We start from the raw sequence: 15,332 nt of genomic DNA on the forward strand, positions 1-15,332 counted from the left end.
AAATAGGAACACAGCATTTCTCAGTGGCTGCGAGGATGCTGAGGAAAACCCCAGGATACTGAGTCATCGCGGTGGCCGGCTGATAGCAAGCACTAATCCTTGAACACTCTCGTGCAGGGGTAGGATGACGGTAGAAACGTCTCTCAGACCCACGGCGCAAGCAGCCCATGGAATTTCATAACCTGAGCTCTCCCTCTCCCCTTCCTTCCCTCTCTCCCTCCTCATTCCCTCCCTCCTCCTCGCCCTCTGCCTTCACCACTGCCTTGGGGTCACCTGGAGAGGCCCCGGCTCCTCCCTGATGGTGTCTGCCTTCCCAGCACCAGTCCTGAGCGTGGAATTTGTCCTGGGCCTGGTGGGGAACAGCCTGGCCTTCTTCCTCTGCTGCTTCCACGCGCGACCCTGGACATCCAACACTGTGTTCCTGGTCAGCCTGGTGGTGGCCGACTTTCTCCTGATCGTCAACCGGCCTCTTCGCGTGGACTACTACTTCCTCCACGAGACCTGGCGCTTCGGGGCCACTGCCTGCAAAGTCAACCTCTTCATGATCGCCACCAACCGCTCAGCGAGCACGGTCTCCATCGCGGCCGTCTCACTCGACCGCTACCTGAAGGTGGTGCGGCTTCAGCACGTGCTGAACCGGGCCTCCGTGTGGGCAGCCGCCCGGGGGGCCGGGTGACTCTGGGGGGGCATCCTGCTCCTCAACGGGCACCTGTTCCCGACCACCGATTCCAGCCACTCCTGCCTCAGTTACCAGCTGGGCACGAGCCCCTCGGCCTCACTCCCCTGGCACCAGGCCCTGTTCGTGCTGGAATTCTTCCTGCCGCTGGCGCTCATCCTCTTTGCCATCATGAACATCATGCTCACCACCTGGCGAGGCCCGGACGTGCGGGCGGGCCCGCGGAGGGCCGTGCGCGTGCTGGCCGCGGTCGTGGCCATCTATGCAGTCTGCATCTTGTGCAGTATCATCTTCGGCAAAGCTTCCATCGTGGCCTTCCGCCTGCACGCCTGCTGCACCCTGGACATCTGCTCGCAGCTCTTCCATGGCTCCCTGGCCTTCACCTACCTCAACAGTGCCCTGGACCCCATGCTCTACTGCTTTTCCAACCCCAACTTCCTCTGCCAGGGCCGGGCCCTGCTGGGCCTCACCCAGGGCTGGCAGGCCTCCGCCAGCGACGAGAGCACCTACCAGCCCTCTGCCTGGCGCCGTGTGCCCTCTGGGAAGGTGGTGGCCGCAGAGAGGCTGTAGGCAGAGGGGTCGCTGGAGATCTCAGAGGAGGGCTGACCAGGAAGGCCCTCTCAGGACGGGGGCCCTGCTGCGGTACCACAGGAGGGAAGACTGCCAGGCTCTGGGCTGGAGGGACAGGGTCACTCCTTGGACTCTTGCCAGCACAGGGTCCCTCAACCAACCGGACAAGGGACATCTGCAGGAGCCAGGTGGGTGGCAGGGAGAGAAAAGCGTCTTGGCTTGGAGTCGTGTGTCCCAGATGATGTCCCCAAAGCACAGAGCATGATGGCAGGTGGAGACAGGCAGGGGCTCCGGGACTCCAGCTCAGGCAGAGGGCCACACAGCTGCCCTGGCCCGGGCCGGAGCTGGAGGACTGTGAGAGCAGAAGTCTTGCTTTAGAAATTAGACAGCTGCATTTTCTGTCATCTCCAGTTTGTCTTTTTCAATACTAACAAACTTCCTTTTGAAAATGCAAGGCTGCCTCAGCTGTTCTAAGGAAAACCAGTAAGTTACCTTTGGGTCCATCTGGCTCTGGCATCAGGAGGGTTCAAAGCGAGTTCCCCAAGATGAAGGGACACTCTGGGGACAGAAGCAAGAACAGAAGCTCCCACATTGAGCCTGGAGCCCTGGTGTGCCCTTAAAGTCAGAACGCTTCCCTGGGAGAGGTCCTCAGGCTCACGGGATGGGCTGCCCACCTGGATCCCTGGGAGGCCCCTGACTTACTCTCCTGCGGGACCACGTGAGGATCTTCAGCCTGGGAAGTTACCACCTCCATCCAGTTCAGGCTCCTGGCTCGGCTTGGACCCCCTCCCCTGGCTTTCCTCAGCCCCAAGTACCCTTCTCTGGCCCTGGAACCTGTGGTGGCTGCCACCCCACCAGGATAGGATGCTGGATGGGGGCAGGGGTCTCCAGGTCACCAGAGCAAGCTCACCACCCTCCCCCAGGCCCAAAGCCATCTTGCCCATCTCTCCCCCTTCTGTTCTGTTCAATACGCCTTTGTCAGTGTCTGAGACCACCTGGGCTAACACATCTGTTGACCTGGGGCCCCCAGGCACAAGGCGTGCACTGGGCATGAATCAGGGGTTTCTTTGGCGGGGAGAGTGGTTGGCCCTGTTGTCCACAGCCGAAGTCATTGGGGGTGCGTGGCCTTCAAGGCTTCCGAAGGGCTACACAGAAGCCACTAAAGCCCCAAATATGCACCTCCTGAACGCCATGTGTCCCCAGCCCTAGCCGCCTCAGGAGAATGAACATCTGCCCCCAGTAGACATACGTCCTCCCTGCTGCAGGGGACAGAAGGGCCTGGGACTGGTTCCCTACTCATCACCCCAGCCACAGGCCTCTAGGCCTCAGATGCAGGGTCTGACGATGGGGGCCAAAGCCCCTCCCCCCAACTGTTTTAATCCTCTTAGTCCAACCCTCTGATATTGTGGACAGGGATGCCCTCCCTCTGTTAAAAGTCCTCAGGAGCGGTGGCCAAGGCCCAGGAGGGTCACCCACATCCCGGGAGGGAGGCAGATGGGTGCCGTGTGGATGCTGAGGTGGGAGACAGAACATATCAGGCAGAGGGAGGTGGCCTGGGGGACAGGTTGGATGGGTATTAAAACCTGGTGTGTCTCCGGCCATCTTCCCTTTTCTGAAAACTCACCAGCCGCTGTCAGAAACCCACAGAAATACTGAGAACCCAAACCAAGTGATGGAAATGGGTGTGCCGCCCAGGCCCCTCCAAGGGGGCTCCCCAGGTGTCTCTGCCCCACATGGCCCCCTGCTCCAGTCCTCCACTCCGCTGCCGCCTTTTTCTCGCTGGTAGAGCCACTCCTAGGAACTCCCCGCCTCGCCACCCCCTGCTGCCACAGAGGGGAGCGGGCCAATCCTGCGCCAGCCGGACCTGAGATTTGTCATTTCTAAGTCAGACATTCTTATGAGAGGTCCAAGCGCTCCTGGAGGCGGGGCGCTGAGCCCTTTCTCGCGGAGCACCCCCTTCAAGGGGCACTAACGTGTGTGCTGAATGAACACCAGGCACCTTCCCTCTGATACCATCTCTCCCCACGTTTGTACCTGCCTGGCTTCCGAGCAGCTGTAGGGGCAAATGGGGCTCCACGTACCATTTCCTTGGTCCTCCCTTCCCTGGGCCCTTCCCCTCAACACCGCCACCCCCTGCCCTCTCAGGAGCCGGGCTCACTCTCCCGACCTGACGTCAGGGAAATGACCAGATGGTCCCCGTGGCCTATGTGCACTGCTGTCTCTCCCCCTCGAGAAGTCCCAGGTAGAGGCTGGTCACAGGCTTTGGGCCCACACTCCTAACCCTCCCCGGGATCCTTCTTGCCCCTCAGCTCTCCCCACTGACAAGGCACTCTCTAAAGGGGGTCTGGGTGTCCCCTCACGGGAGAGAAGCGGGGCTTCAGGCTGCCTCCACACTCTCCTTGCATGGAAGGACCGCCTGGTCCTAACCTTGGTCCCAACCCACTGTACCCCTCCCAGGACTTGTTCTCCATGTGTGAAATGGGAACAGTAACCCTGGCCCTTGCTTAACTCCAGGGGTTAGAGATGGAAATAACTGATAAGCCAGAGCACTGAGTGAGGAAGGTAGTTATTACGGGGAGGGGGAGAGGACAAGGGGTGAGCGAGGATGGGGGGGGAGGGGAGAGGGCAAACTGTTGAAGCGCAGCGTTTTCTACTGGCGGGAGGGTACGGGCTGTGGTGGCACGAGGTGAGTGGGAGGCGGTTCAAGGCTGAGCAGAGACCCTATTCCCTGCATTTGGCGTCTACATAGCACTTTGGTCCCTGGGACGGGCTGCACTATTCGGTGAACATGTTGGGCAGCACCTCTCTCCCCTTCCTAATGTGACCCGCTGTCCCCTTGAGGGGTGAAAACCCGGCTTCCATGACTTTAACCCAGGGACTCGTGTGCAAGGGGTAGGCAGGCAGGGCTGGGCTGACAGGCCTGAAGCCACCAATCATCCAGCATTTGCTGGGCACACACCACGGCCCAGACCCTAAGCCACAGAGTCAGACGATAGGTCTCTGACCTTGAGCGCCGTCAGGCCAAGCCTGGGAGAGACAGACCTGCAAACGGATCAAATGCAGCCCAAGCCAGTGGGATTGCGAGGTAGTAACGCACCGATGACAGCACAAGAGCACAGGGGTTGGAGGGGGGGTGACAGGGGGCGATGCATGTGAGCCGAGTCTTGGAGGATGAGGAATGTAGCAAAGGGAACGGCATCCCTGGCATAGGGAAGGGCATGAACAAGGGCACAGAGCTGTGAGAAGACTCGGTGTGCAGGGAAGGGTGAGGAGATCACGGAGGCAAGGGAGGAGGAGGCCTAGGGACAGAGTTAGGAGACAGGCAGGAAAGACAGGCTGGGCCCTGCAATCTCAGGAGCCTGGGAGGGTCCTGCAGACAACCCCATAAGGCAGGAAAGGGAGTGTGTGTGAGGTTTTTAAGAAGCCGAGGATGATCTGTCTTGCATTGTGATCAGTTACTCTGGGAACAGTGTGGACAGACTGGTGAGGGGTGTGGGAGATGACCTGAGTAGGACCTGAGTAGGAAACGGTCTGTATTCCAAGCAAGGGCAGTGGCAGTCTGCAAAGGTACAGACAGAGAGGCACAGCCCACGTCAAGGAGAGAGGCAACTTTGTGGATGATGGGTGGACACTGACGCATTAAAGAAACAGGTGGTAGAGCAGGTTCATAGGAAAAGATACAGAGTTAAGACAAGTTGGAGGGGCTTGGAGGATGTGCGGGTAAACACGTGCAGCACCACACTTAGGGCTGGAGACTGGATTTCAGAATCTCCCTCTTACTGATAAGAGCTGACCTTATGGGGATGGATGGGGTCACCTGCGGGAGAATGAAGAGGACCAAGAACCATCCTTTAAAAAATCCCCACAAGTAAGGGACACACAAAAGAAGACCCAGTGAAGTGCCCAGAAGAAACCTTTAAGTAGGAAGAAAACCAGGAATGCAACAATAAAAAAGAGCATGGAAGTAAAAAAAAAAAAAAAAATTAAAAAGAGCCGTCTTTTATGAGGGTGAAAGCCGAACATAAAATACCCAGACAGGGGCCTCCCTGGTGGTGCAGTGGTTGAGAGTCCGCCTGCCGATGCAGGGGACACGGGTTCGTACCCCAGTCCGGGAAGATCCCACATGCCGTGGAGCGGCTGGGCCCGTGAGCCAGGGCCGCTGAGCCTGTGCGCCCGGAGACTGTGCTCCGCAACGGGAGAGGCCACAACAGTGAGAGGCTCGCGTACTGCAAAAAAAAAAAAAAAAAAAAAAACACCTAGACAGACTGCAGAGTGCCCCATGCAAGAATAAAGCATTCTCAAAAGTCCTAATTGCATGCTGAAGAAAGCTGATGTGAGAACCAAAGTATGTGTCTGACACTGTCTGGTCAAGCATCCTGGACCGACACCCTGGATTAACACTGCATGGTCTGTGCTATTAAAAACAGCTTTTCGGGGACTTCCCTGGTGGCGAAGTGGTTAAGAATCCACCTGCCAATGCAGGGGACACGGGTTCGAGCCCTGGTCCGGGAAGATCCCACATGCCACGGAGCAACTAAGCCTGTGTGCCACAACGACTGAGCCTGCGCTCTAGAGCCTGCGAGCCACAACTACTGAGCCCACGTGCTGCAACTACTGAAGCCCGCGTGCCTGGAGCCCGTGTTCCGCAACAAGAGAAGCCACCACAATGAGAAGCCCGCGCACCGCAGCAAAGAGTAGCCCCCGCTGGACGCAACCTGTGAAAACCCGCGCACAGCAACAAAGACCCAACGCAGCCAAAAATAAATAAATAAATTTATAAAATTTAAAAAAAACCCAGCTTTTCAAGAAGTCATAGATTGTTGTTTGTATAAAATTTAATTATATGCAAAACATGTTCTGTATTGGTTGTGGATTCATACATTTGTATTAATTGTATAAAATCATGCGTTGGGATGAGAAACACCAAATTAAGGAACGTGCTTACTTCTGAAATGGAGGGACACGGAAAGGGGGTATGCAGGTGACTACTACTGTATCTGAAATTCATCCCTGTAAAATATCTGGGAAAATGGCTGTAATATCTGAATGTTACTTAGCATTGCTCTGGGTAGAGAATAAAGGGGTCAATGTAATGAAGAGTACAAAGAAAAGTAACATGGGGACAACCGTGTCAAGCGCTCAAGAAAGCTCAAAGAGGATGACCAAAAGTCGTGCTGGCTTTGGCATTTAGGAGGTCTCTGGTGACCCTGTGATGGCAATCTCAGTGAGAGGTTGGGGTGGGGGCAGAAGGGAAGCCATATAACCCACTATAATGGGTGGAGGAATTAATGAGATTTGAAGGAATGGAGACAACTCTTCCCTCTTTCAACAGATTTGCTAGTAAAGGGAGATAAGGCTAGCTTCAGATGAAGCTGAGTAGAAGACAGATGTGGTGGTGGTTTGACGGTTCTGTGATGTTGACTGGACGGAGAAGTGTAACAGTATGAGGAGAAGGGAGAGAGGGTGAAGATGAGGAGGGAGGGGAGAGAATGATGACAGAGCAATCATAAACACTCTGTCCCAGGCCCCATGCTAAGCACTTCACACACACTAACTTATTTAGTCCTGTAAGGTAGATACTATGATTCCCATCTTACAAATGAAAAAAACTGAGGCACAGAGAGGTTGAATATCTTGCCCAAGGTCATCCAGTAGTAAGTGGCAGTCTGGCCTGAGTCAGGACACTCTACTGCAAGCTCCTAAGGAGGGTGGGGAGAGGAATGGATCCAACATGTGGGTACCAGGAGGGTCCTCTAGAGGCCGAGGGGCACAAGGGGAAGAAAGGTGAAGGGATCCTTGGAAGGCTTGGCTCTCAGGAGGTGAAAGCTTCAGGAGTAACAAAGGATTGGAACAGCTGGTTCTGGAAATAAGAAAACAAGCTCCTGAAGAACATATAAGTGGGCTGCTCAGTAAGAAGCCCAAGAGGCCTGGCGAGGTGGGTGCTCACAGCTCTACGGTAGCAACAGTGCCTGCAGGTTGGATGGTTTCCTCCAGCAACTCCCTGTAGTCCAGGCGCAAGATCAGAACAAATGGAAGATAAAACTTATCAGGAAGAAACCTCTTAAGAAGCTGGACCAAGGACTTCCCTGGCTGTCCAGTGGTAAAGAATCTGCCTTCCAGTGCAGGGGACGTGGGTTCGATCCCTGGTCAGGGAACTAAGATCCCACATGCCGCAGGGCAACGAAGTCTGTGCGCCACAACTACTGAGCTCAGCTGCCCCAACGAGAGAGCCCACGTGCCACAACTAGAGAGAAGCCCGCATGCCACAACGAAGACCCAAGCAGCCAAAAAAATAAAGAAAATATTTTTTTAAAAATGTTTGACCATAAAAACCCAGTCCTGAAGATGGATCTTAAGGCTGGTACACCTTGAGAGATAGTGCATGTGACACTCTATAGGTGAGCTTCCAGAAAGAGGGAGATATTTGGGTCAGGATAAAAAGTCTTTTTTTTTTTTTTAAGATTTATATATTATTTATTTCTTTATTTTATTTTTGCTTGAGTCGGGGCTGCGTTGCAGCACGTGGGATATTCGTTGAGGCATGCATGATCTTTCATTGTAGCACGTGGGCCCTTCATTGCAGCGCACGGGCTTCTCTCTACTTGTGGCATGCAGGCTCCAGGGCACGTGGGCTCTGTAGTTTGCGGCACGCGAGCTCCGTAGTTGTGGCACGCGGGCTTAGTCGCCCCATGGCATGTGGGATCTTAGTTCCCTGACCAGGGATTGAATCTGCGTCCCCTGCATTGTAAGGTGGATTCTTTACTACTGGACCACCAGGGAAGACCCAAAAGTCTTAATAAAAAGACACTAAGAACCACGACGATAGGGATTTCACGGAGGGAGCTGCTGTGTTCTGCCTTGAGGGTCCCTCTGCGTCCACAAAACCTTCCATGACCACTAGTCCAGCCTTGCTGAGCCCTCTCTCCTGGGACTCCTCCAAGTACCAGCACAGCCTTGCCTTACCTACAACCTTTTCTATTGTCCAGTAAACTCGCGTGTGTATGTCTTGCTTCTCTAGTAAAGCTCTTGAAAGAAACTTGGTGTATCTTTTTAAAAACACCTCTCACAAATGCCAGCAAACAAGGGTTGCAAACAGGCATACCTCACAAACAAAGGCTGGAGGGGTCCCAAGGGCGCCTATGATGGCCCTAGCACAGCAACTGAGGCACAGTCTACACTGCAGTCAAAAAGGCTGGAAACAACAAAATACTCAACAGAGAATAATTTCTACCAAGCGAGTTTCAGGGCCGGGCATTTAGATCAGCCTCCTGATAGCTTTTAAGTCAACTCAGACATGTTCGTTTCTGACTTTCAGAGCTGAGGAGGGTGAGATGCAGAAGAGGGTGCTGGGCTTCATCTGTGTGACATGCAGCTCCTGCGTCCACCTCACTGGCATGGGAGCCTTACTGGCAAAGCCCCAGGTGGGAGCACAGCACGCTCCCTCAGCTCACCACAGGAGCGGCCTGGCACACGTCCTCCGCCTGGCTCTAGGCACAGCAGCGCAAGAGTGAGAGATGGGGCAAGGTCTGCCTGTTGCTTCTCATACCTCCAGGCCTTGGGGACACGGTCAAAAGCCACCTGCTGGGGCAGCCTGGCCACATGAAACCTCCATGTCCTCGGGATGTGGTTTATGAGACAGCAGAAGAAAGTGCGGACCCTGGGGAAAGGCCTCTGAGCGGCTGGGGGGACATCAGATTAACCTGCCTGGCCTCAGAGCTACACAGGGGAGGAAGCAACTGATGCTGAGGGCTGGGGGCCTGCCCCTGCACCCAGCCTTATAGCTGAGCCACTGTCCCAGCAAAGGGCAGCATAAAACCAGATAGAATTTCCAGAAATTTATTGGAAACAGGATACAAATTGATTAGTAGATGGCATCTACTTACAGACAGACGGTCCACACTGTTAATATCACGCTCTGAGTGAATTATCCTGGGTAAATACTCATGACCACTGATGCATGGTCTGGGCTGGTGTTCTCTGGCAGGGAAAACCAGAGATTAGGGGAAGAGGAATGGGGAGGGGTAGGCAGAAAACTGGGATGCAGCTTTCCTGAGGGGAATGGTGAGGTGGGGCTGCTAAGTGGCTAAACCCCCCCAATGGAAAACTGGGACAAGTGTTAAGAATAAAGCCCCCCTGCCTCCCCAAAGTGCTTTCCTGCCTAGGCAGAGCGGAAGAGAAGCTACAAGACACATCTACCCTCACCAGGGTCTCAGGACAGCATGGGACATAAACACCAGGCTTGGACATGACACAGAGAGGACCAAGGCCATGCACGTCCTGGGCCTGTTTGCCCTCTGACCTGTGCCCCCACCCTCCCCTGCTCTGCTCTGAGTGGTGGGGGGCTGACCACAGGTTGCCTGTCCCCAGCTCCCAGGTCAGCTGGCTTCCAGCTGGGTTTAGCTAGCAAGAGGCAGCTGCAGAAATCTGGAGAGCACGAGGAAGTGAGAAGCCAGGCTATTTCTGCTCCCTCTCTGCTTGGGGGGGACCAGGCAGGGACCTGTTTCTGGCATGGACCATGCCTCTTCATGGCTCCAGCTCCCACCACATTGGCCCTCTGTGGTCCCAGGCCCCCACCAGTGGCTGTGACTCCCGAGATCCAGTAACATGGTCTCTCCCCTCTGTCCTACCAGCTGTGGTTCCCCATCTCAGCGTTGCCCCTCACTCCCCTGTCTGGCATCTCAGCTCTTCTTGTTTCTGTATTAAATGATTCCCTGGATTAAAACCCCTCTGGTTTTTTTTAAAATTTATTTTATTTATTTTTGGCTGTGTTGGGTCTTTACTGCTGCCTGCCGGCTTTCTCTAGTTGCGGTGAGTGGGGGCTACTCTTCGTTGTGGTGCGTGGGCTTCTCACTGCGGTGGCTTCTCTTGTTGCGGAGCACGGGCTCTAGGTGCGCGGGCTTCAGTAGTTGTGGCGCACCGGCTTGGTTGCTCCGCGGCACGTGGGATCTTCCCGGACCAGGGCTCCAACCCGTGTCCCCTGCACTGGCAGGCGGATTCTTAACCACTGTGCCACCAGGGAAGTCCCCAAACCCCTGTTTTAAATACACAGACTGATTCTGTTTTCCTGGCTGGAGGCTGATAGAAACCAGGCTGGGGACTGGGCACAGTTGTGAGAGGCAAAGCTGAAAACTGCTACGTCCCCCTCCCTTGCACCACCTTGGGGATGCAGGGGGGCGGGCGATGACGGGGGGAGAGGGAAGATGGCTTGCGGGCTTCTGCATCCCTGTCCTAGGGAGCACAGACCAGGCTCAGCACAGCACTCCTGTGCACGTCTGCTGGGAGCTGTGCAGACAGGTTCTGCATGTCACCCCACAAGCTCACTGCTCACAGTGGTGACACGCCACCGACGCCGACAATGGTGACACTGTGGCCCCAAGAAAGGGGGTGGCTGGGAAACCCTCTCCACGCCAACTGCTCAGGTGACAAAGGCAGATACTAGCGGCTCCTTGGTGCCCCTCGTCCATTCCCTGGAGGTTCAACGCTGGGGGACTTTCCAGAGGTGCAGTGAGAGCGCGAGATCTTCAGCATCCTCCCTGAAGGAGGACGGGCTGCGGAACCAGGGGCTTTTACTACACGGCGAAGGAAGAACTTCATGTGGCTCAAAATGAGCTGCACTTGTCCCACAGCTGAACATGAACTGGAACCGGGCTAGGCCTCCCTCTTCTTCCTTCAGACCCGGCCTGGCCCCGGTCTCCAAATCTCCTGGCCTGGGGAAGGAGGGCCTCCCCGCGACAAGCTGACAGCAGAGTCACGGGCGGCTAATTGCTCCTTTAACCACGAGTCACCATTTCATGTGGGTCAGGAGAGGAAAGGGAAAGGGTGAGGGAGTCATTCCACCTTCTATTGTCCATGTGCACAACAAGTCCAGGGCAGGGCACAGGGACACAGCTTTGCCGTGTCTCTTTCTTTAGAGGAGAACGTGGCACATGACAAGTGATGCGAGAGCTGGTTGCCTTCTGTCCCTGGGTCTTTTCAGAAAGAGCTTCTCTGTGGGACCCCGAGGGCAATGCCTGCCACCCTGCCCGGCTCGCCGAGCACCTCTGACACATGCCCACCCACGGGGCCCCAAGCCAAGAGCCGGAACAGCTCCAGGAGCTGGCAGTGGTGAGAATGTCCTCAGGGTCACCCCGCCAAAGCCTAAGATGAGAACCGACCCCTCCTGGGAAGAGGAGCCACGATGACCGCAAGGCTGGAAAGGGAAAAGGCAGCTCCAGCTCCGAGAGTCGCCCTCAGCCATCACACATCACATCCTCTCTGCTGAGCTGAACCCACGCTCTGAGGATCTAGGCATCTAGAGGGTCATCGTCATTTTAGGGATACCACACTCTGCTTGGGTGGCGGTGGGGTGTTCAGCGCAATTGGAGCCACTCTGTCCTGCAACCACCTGGCCGTGCGGGGCACCTACTACCAGCCACCCAGCTGTCTCCCAGCTGAGGACTCCAGGGATGCCTGGGAGGTCAAACTCCAGCTGTCTTTCACGCTGCTGGGACCCTGTGCCCTGCAGCCAGAACCTGCAAACAGAGGCAGGGGCGTGGCCAGACTCACACCTGCTCAGGGAGCCAATGGGGCACTAAGTTACTCCTGTCCCCGTGGCTGTGTACACAGAGCCGCAGAGCACTCTGCCTGTGATGCCAGCAGGGCCAGTGCCGAGCGCAGACAGTAGAAACCAGGTCGCAGGCAGGTCTCCCGGGACCTAGGCACAGGGGCTCACAGGTATGTTTGGGTTGGAAGGGTTGGTCGGGGGGGCTCATGGTGTCATACACACAGACTCACCTGCAGACACAGTTCTCTCACTTCACCCTCTAGGCCACACAGACTCCACCTGCTTAAAGTCTACCTGGGTGAATGCGACTCACAGAAGGGCCGACCTGGCTGCAGCTGCCCGTCAGCTGCTCTGGCTGTGAAGGAACAGGGCAGGACACGATGGCTGGTCACAGTGATACCCACACTCAGCTCAGGTTAACACCTGCTCTTGCTGGAGGTGCATGGAACCGAGCAGAATGCCAACTGCTCTCCAAAGACAAAGTACAGAGGACATAAAGAGTGCACAGGCTTCCCAAAGACGACTTTCTTATGTTTTGTCAGAACCGTAGGTAATTCTGTACCTTGGCGGGGGGGGGGGGTCAAATACAGGACGCCTGGGGTGAAGGACAAAATTTCCCCATTAAAAAAATGGGGAATGAAGCCTATTGAGGTCAAAGCTGAGTGACAGTGACAGCAAGGATGTGGGGAAATATCATGAACTGCATAAACACTGGCACATTTCTTAAGAAAAATCCATTCAGAAAGATGCCGTGTCCCTCGTGTACACATCCACACAGCTGATGACAGAGCTGAGCTGGCACATGCAGGGCAGCAGCGGCTCTGAGCCCGCAGCAGCCCCACTGCCCCAGGAGCCGCAGTGCCCAGGGTGCGGAGCGCCGGAGAAGCGGGGACGTGGAGTGGCTCCCTGAGCCCCTCGATTCCCCAGGCAGGTCCCCCCTGGGGCAGCGAGGTCTCTGAGAGGAAAGCAAGGTGACACTGATTCACACGAGGAGACACAGCCTTGGGGATGTACACTCCTGCAGTCTCTTCCCCTGCCCCATTGAGTCTCCATGGGGCGCGTGGAGGTCTCCCACTGAAATGCTCTGGGGAGGGGGCTGCCTCGTGGCACGGCCGTAAACATCAGCAGAACAGAGTAGCAAGTCTTGGATTATAGGATTAAACAGGGATAGCTCAGTCTGACACGCAGCATGTGAATTCTGGAAAAGGAAAGAAACAGGGTCGAAGTTAAACAGGTTCCGACGGCGGAGGCAAGGTAAGAGGAAGGGCGGATCAGGCCTCCCACCACCACCATGACAACCTTCAAGGAAAGGAGGTCGGGCATTGATTCAAATGAGAGCTCGCAATGTCGTTTAGGGGTGGACATAAGGAAAGTTTAATTGAGGCCAAGAAGATATGTGAATGACACTGAAGTACCTTTGAAGCTGGGATTTGGATGGGCAGGTGTAGTGGTTACCGGCAAGGCGCTGCAACACACCAGGCAAGTGCTGACATGCGTATCAGAGCAACATCACGGAACCTCTCTGACTGGATGCTGAGAAATGGGGAACACACCTGGCCTGCAGGAGGCACACCCTGATCCGAGGTAACCACAACTAATCATATGATGTGGGCACTCGGAGGCTAGGGACATATTTTTCTGCAGAAGGGGAGTGAACTCAAACACCCACAGTGTCACAGTGTCTGTCGTTCCCACCCCCTCCACTTGCCCCCAAACCTTCAACTCTCCTGTCCCAGAGCTGGGCATCCAGACACTCTCAAGAGAAACAAGTAAATGAAAAGGAGAAGTGCTGGCAAACTACGTCACCATCTGGTGTTACACAGTATGTTGTGAAAACTTCTGCTCGGTTATCAGGAAAGTGGCTAGGAGGGAAGTGGGGGGTGTCTGCTGAGATGGGATCAGCTGCTCGGGCCAAGGCAGGGCTCAGATACTCTCTCTCATCACACGCTCTGCAACCAGGAGAGGACACAGGGTTAGGACACAGGGACGCTCACCTTCACAGCCTCCCGCCATCCTGAGGAAGGTCTGCAGGATAGAGCAGAGCTGCACCTTCACTTCATGAGCCTTTCTAGAATAGGGGAGATATATGCACACAGCCTGGTATTTGATAGGGCTCAGCACATACGTGTTAAATTAAAACCCAGACAATTCAGTTCAGGACTGGGCTAACTTGCTTTATTGATAGGTTACGGAACTGCTTTATTTAACTTTCACCAGAACCTTGTGAGAGTCAGAAAGGTTAGGAAATTGCTCAAGGTCACAGGGCGAGTAAGTTGAGGAGTCAGGATTTGAACGCAGATCTTCTTAATTCAGGTAAAGTTTTTCCTACTACTCCAAGCCGCCCCATTCTCCATCCAACCCAGTAAGAGCATACTGCCCTCTTCAGTGTCTAAATTAAGGGTTATGTGTGTGTCAGTATCTCCAGTATCTCTCAGAAGCCTCTCTCTTTTTGTCCACCCCCCTATGGAATTAAGCCATCTGCCAGAAGAGTCGCTTGTAAATAGCTTTCCAAGCTTCCGACCTGCCATGGTAAATTACGCTTTCTTCTATCTGTGCTAAACTTACCTGCTCCAGGTTCAAAAGCAACCCTCTCCTCCCAGCAGCTCGGGATCTGGCGTCACACCTGCCTTCTCCACACTGGCCATGGTTTTAAGTTGAAATATGTCACCTCTTTGCATTCTGGGCTGAAGAACCCCAGTGCTTACCACCTGCCCTTGTACCGCTTCACGTCTCCCTGCTCAAAGCTTCCTCAGCCCCACTGTGCTTCCTTGAAGCAACGAACCAGAGCCACATGCAGGGTCCCAGATACATAGGCCCCCAACATGGCAGAGGGCCCCAGGAAAAGATCTATACCCATTCTCAGGTCTCCTTCCTAGATGATGTAGCCCAAATCATCTCCCTTTATGCTTATAAATAAATTCTCAAATGTATCAATCTACATATGCTACTTTGGTCTATACTATCCCTGATTCATAAGCACTTTTTTTTCCTTTTTTTTTACAAAATTCTCCCTTTTGGTTTGACTATTCAGAAGTACATAAAGTCCATGGCCTTGGAGATTCTGCACTCTATCTAACCAACTGATGCAATGGCAACAACCTTTTTTAAGGTTTCCAGCTACTGGCGTCTGAGTTAATTTCCCTCCCTTCTAAAACCCAGAGGAGAAACCATTATCAGGATTTTGGAGCCCAGAAAGCAGATAAACAAGTGACAACAGACTATGTACTCAAGAATTCCAAGGCTGAAGCTGGCAGTGTGAAAAGCTGAGAACCCAGTTTATACAAAGGAACTGACACCAGACACCTCTGGAAGTGGGGGAGGGAGACTGCAGTAAGGGTTAGTTGAAGGCTGTTTGAGAAGCTCTCCTGACTCCATACCCCTAGGCAACTGCCCACCTCCCATAAGTCTGGATGTTTATTCTCTAAAGAGGACCAAACAGAGGGTCTCAGGCCTAAGGGACACAAGGCACCAAGCGCAGTTGAGGGCAGAGCTACCAATCCCCAAACTGAGGGATCAAGTGAACACATGCCTACTGAATGGTGA

General features: G+C 54.6%; 2 protein-coding genes across 7 annotated transcripts in view; one reads left to right on the forward strand and one right to left on the reverse strand.

Annotated features, from left to right (window-relative positions):
- MTA3 (metastasis associated 1 family member 3) overlaps positions 1–15,332 on the reverse strand; it is a 168,939-nt gene that overhangs the window by 3,817 nt on the left and 149,790 nt on the right. The window contains exons 17-18 of one of the 6 annotated variants that reach the window (XR_010934065.1): positions 13,784–13,857; positions 7,691–12,987 (exon numbers count right to left, since the gene is read on the reverse strand). The exons of 4 other annotated variants lie outside the window; for them this stretch is intronic. Coding sequence is in view for 1 of the 2 variants with exons in the window: in XM_067703132.1 (XP_067559233.1) it covers positions 12,962–12,987 (26 nt within the window). In the remaining variant the exon portion in view is untranslated. Of the gene's footprint in view, positions 1–7,690; positions 12,988–13,783; positions 13,858–15,332 lie in introns of those variants that run through there. One more of the 6 variants, XM_067703132.1, reaches the window with a different exon arrangement.
- Positions 19–1,714, forward strand: OXER1 (oxoeicosanoid receptor 1). Its single transcript, XM_067703135.1, is given in 2 exon segments — positions 19–276; positions 279–1,714. Coding segments are annotated over 2 exon segments (1,077 nt in total). The 5' UTR covers positions 19–167; the 3' UTR covers positions 1,247–1,714.

The sequence above is a fragment of the Pseudorca crassidens genome, chromosome 14 (genome assembly GCF_039906515.1).
Source record: "Pseudorca crassidens isolate mPseCra1 chromosome 14, mPseCra1.hap1, whole genome shotgun sequence".
Classification (NCBI taxonomy): domain Eukaryota; kingdom Metazoa; phylum Chordata; class Mammalia; order Artiodactyla; family Delphinidae; genus Pseudorca; species Pseudorca crassidens.